At 64.0% G+C, this 4,037-nt stretch overlaps 1 protein-coding gene across 1 annotated transcript in view; it reads left to right on the forward strand.

Annotated features, from left to right (window-relative positions):
* The window catches only part of PRKCZ (protein kinase C zeta), a 71,883-nt gene that overhangs the window by 48,296 nt on the left and 19,550 nt on the right, over window positions 1-4,037 (forward strand). The window contains exons 4-6 of the mRNA XM_015588258.2: window positions 20-105; window positions 2,422-2,553; window positions 3,651-3,732. Of these exons, the coding sequence (XP_015443744.2) occupies window positions 20-105; window positions 2,422-2,553; window positions 3,651-3,732 (300 nt within the window). The remainder of the gene's footprint in view (window positions 1-19; window positions 106-2,421; window positions 2,554-3,650; window positions 3,733-4,037) is intronic.

The following is a 4,037-nucleotide window of genomic DNA, read 5'->3' on the forward strand; positions in this document are numbered from 1 at the left end:
CCGTCTCGTGTCTTCCCAGAATCCATCTACCGCCGCGGAGCCAGAAGATGGAGGAAGCTGTACCGCGCCAACGGCCATCTCTTCCAAGCCAAGCGCTTTAACAGGGTGAGCGCTGCGGCCTGGGGCTGCGGGCTCGGGGGCTGCAGATGCCGAGTGCTGCCTGCTGGGTGCCGAGTGCTGCGTGCTGAGCGCTATGTGCTGGGTACTGAGTACTGTGTGCTGCGTGCCGTGGGCCACTTTAAAAGTGGAGAGAGGGAGGTGCCTCCCCCCACGAGCGGGCTGGGCTGTGTTCAGCACCCAGCAGAGAGTCCGTCACGAATGAGCCTTTGCACGGCTTCCTGAGCCTGTAAGGTCCCCGTTTGGGTGTCTTCCCGGTGGCCGCGTGACAAATGCAGCCTGGGCCTCGGAGCCCCTGCCGTCCTGGTTATGTAACCCTTGGTCAGGGCACCGTGGCTCCTTGGTCCCCCTGCTCGTGTCCAGTGGCGCGACAGTGGGTGTGACAGCTAACGCCAGGACACGTCCAGTGCTGCAAATAGTGTTTCCCGTTGGCTGGAAGGGTCGACCGTGAACCCCGGAAGCCCCACGCAGCTCCCCAGTCTGCCACCACCCGGCCCCACCCCCTGGCCCATGGTGAAGGGCACGTTAGTTCACTTTCCATCATTTCTCTTCACGATGCTTTTATACTCTCCAGAAATGACGTGGTTCACATAATTGTCCATGTCACGGTGGAAGGGGAGGTGCCTTGGTGGCCAAGGACCGTTAGTGTCCCGGGTTGCTAGAACCTAGCGCCACAGACTAGAATTTCTGAAAACAGAAATTCATTCTCTCGGGGTCCAGAGCCCGGAAGTCCAAAACCAAGGTGGGGGCAGGGCCGCCCGAGGGCCCCAAGGGAGGGTCCTCCCTGCCTCGCTAGCTGCTGGCCTTGCCGGTGCTCCTTGGCGTGCTGGGCGTGTAGCTGCCACCGCCCCCCACTCCCCCCTCTCTGTCTGCCCCTAGAGGTCACTGGTCACCGGGTCAGGGCCCACGTGGCCCAGTACGACATCAGCGTGACAGCTCACTGCACCTACGAAAGTAGTTTCCGCCTAAGGTCACATTCCGAGGTTCTGGGTGGACACGAGTTTGGGGGACGCCCCTGAGCCCAGCACGGCACCCGCGTGCTCGCTCACCTGCCCGGCCCGCCCTCCCCTACGTCCTCAGAGCTCGAAGTCACCCTCGCTTTCTGTCTGGGCTTGACTGTCCATCTCTTCAGGGTACCAGAGCGGACTCTGGAGCCCTGCCCCAACGCTGGCCTTCGGTGAATTGCATCTCCCGCATTACCGGCTGTCCCTCCGGTCCGAGGTGAAGCCCACCTACCCCATGAGGCAAGCCAGGGCCACAGCACGGAGGGGCCTGGCCTTTCCTGCCCTGCCGGTTTTAGGGGCAAAAGTCCTTCCCTGACCACAGGGTACAGACTCTGCCACTGCCCCTCCCCCCGCCCACCCCTCCTCAAAATCGCTGGGCAGTGGGTTTTCCTCCCTAGGGAGAAGCCCGTCCCCACCCTGGGGAGAAGCTGGCTTCTCGGTGTCGTCGGCCGTTAGCCGGCCACACCTCAGGCCCGCAGTGTAGGGCTTGGTCCTTTCCTTAGCTGAGCTCGGTGCAGGCTGCTGACACACGTGGATCCTTTTTGTTTTTCTCCTGGAGTAATTTGAGACTTTTTCAACAGAAAGAAAGTTGTTAAAAATTGCGAAGGAGGACTAAAACATGCAAATGAGTTATGGCTAGGAAGATTCTAGCTGGGAAATGCGGGCGCACGTGGACGTGGGACATGCCGCGTGACGGCAGGTGACTTTGACCCCGTGAGCCCCGTGTGGTCGGGGTTCTGCACGTTCACGGTCACGCACTCGGCCGCACTCAGCAGTCAGGGTCACCAGCGTGCGTTTCAGGTCGTCGAGACCACGAAGAACCAAGAGTGACCATTTAAAAACTTTAAAAATACTGGAAAAAGTTCCAAGGTAACTAACTATACGATGGCAGCTCAAAAACGTGCCAAGTCAGAATGCCAGACAGGGGCCTTTTCTTCGTGGGGCTCATTCGGGTGAGCCGTTGGCGCAAGGGTCAGGCCGGGGGCCTCGCCACGCTGCCCTCGGCCTGGGCCACTCCGCCCGGCGGGACCCGGGGCTGCTGCTCACAGGCGCGGCCGGGCGGGAGCTGCAATCGCCCTCCCAGTCCTCCGTGGCCCCCCCAGCCTTGGGATGGGCCCACGTGGCGGCTGCTAAACCCAGGCTGGTTCCTGGGTGTGACAAGGTGACCGGGCCACCTCTCGCCCCGGCTCCGCGTCATCCTTTGGGAACATCAGTGGAGGTGCACGCGTGCCTGGGCTCCGCCGGCTCCTGGTAGAGCCGGGGTACGGCGGCCCGGCTGACGGCCGCGTCTCGTCCGCAGAGAGCGTACTGCGGCCAGTGCAGCGAGAGGATATGGGGGCTCGCGCGGCAGGGCTACAGGTGCGTCCACTGCCAGCTGCTGGTCCATAAACGCTGCCACGTCCTCGTCCCGCTGACCTGCAGAAGGCATATGGTGAGTGCGTGCGCGGGGGAGCAGCCTCAAGCCCACGTCCACACTGACCCTGATGGCTCGGTCCCCCGTCCCTGCCACTGACCAGACGGGAGGAGGGACCCTGGTGGGCTACAGAGTGGGGGCCCAGAGCGTGGTTGGCGGTCTGGGACAGGGCCTGCCCCAGTACACTCGGGGGGCCCAGTGCCGTCTGTGGCTCAGGGCTGGGCTGGGCGGGGGGTTGGGGGGTTCACCGTGGCCCGTCCTGCCTGGTCGTGAAGCAGCTCGTGGGAGCTGGGGAGGCAGAAGCGCAGGGCCCGGCCATGTGCTGCACCCTTGTCACCGGGCTGCGCCAGGGACGCGACGTGTCGGCCCTTCGGGGCATCGCTGACGGGCTGTTCCGCACCAGCACCCAGGCCTCCACCCAGGCACGCCACCGCCTGGCCGCACGAGCGAGCCTGGATGGGCACATGCGGCACGGTGGCTCACCTGGGTCTCGCTGCAGAGTGAGCGGGAAAGACGCCGATGCCGTCACCCAGTGCTGCTGGAGCTTGGGACCATGGGGTCCCCACACAGGCTGGGGTGGGGGGATTGGCGCATCTTTCTAGGGGTCCCTATCACTGGCTGCCAAAGACCGGAAAGGCACACAGACCCTCGGGCCCCCCAGGTCCATGCTAGCCTAGGAAAGAGACCAGCCAGGAAGGCTGTCACCAGGGCTGAGGGACACTCACGCGGGAGCCTGGCTGTCCGCAGTGGGGAGCTGCCTCGATTATGACATCAGTGCATGGAACCCCACGAGACGGGGGGTGGGGGTCCGCGCTGGGCAGCCGACAGGCTCCGATGCGGTGGCGGGCAGCCGGGGGACGTTGCCAAGCACGATATAAAAACAGCCCTTTTCTAAAGTACCTGCCGGGGAGGCCCCGGCCTGCGGGCTGAGTGGGCAGCTCTGCCTGCCCCCGCAGGTCGCGTCACGTGGGAGCCCAGCAGTTGGCGTTTGCGTCATGTGTATCAGGACGTGTGTTGCGACGTGTCGTGACAGGTGATTTAAAAAGCCGGCGGTGTCTACGAAGCTACGTCGTGACGTCTGTGCAGTCACTTAGTAACGCCCCGTCTCTCTGCAGGATTCTGTCATGCCTTCCCAAGAACCTGCAGTAGGTGACAAGGACGACGACGTGGACCTTCCTTCCGAGGAGACCGGTGGAAGTAAGCCTGCTCCCGTCCCCTCGCGACCACCAGCCCTCTCTGCACCCCGCCTGCACGTCAGCGAGCCCGGCCGCCTCGCAGCGAGGCTGGGACACGCTCTGCAGGCCCCTCATCCCGGGCAGAGCTGGGTGGGGCGGGCGGCCTTCCCGGGGCCCGGTCTCCGCGAGCTGCTGTCCCGGGTGTCAGGGGCGGGGTCTTCCCTCTGCACCGGCTCTGGGAGCGGCGCTCAGTGTACCCCCTGCAAATCGGCTGTGCAAAGGGCGCCTGCTGCGTGGTTCTTGGAGTTTCGTGGGATTTTTTTTTTT

This window comes from Pteropus alecto, unplaced genomic scaffold, assembly GCF_000325575.1.
Source record: "Pteropus alecto unplaced genomic scaffold, ASM32557v1 scaffold700, whole genome shotgun sequence".
Lineage (NCBI taxonomy): Eukaryota > Metazoa > Chordata > Mammalia > Chiroptera > Pteropodidae > Pteropus > Pteropus alecto.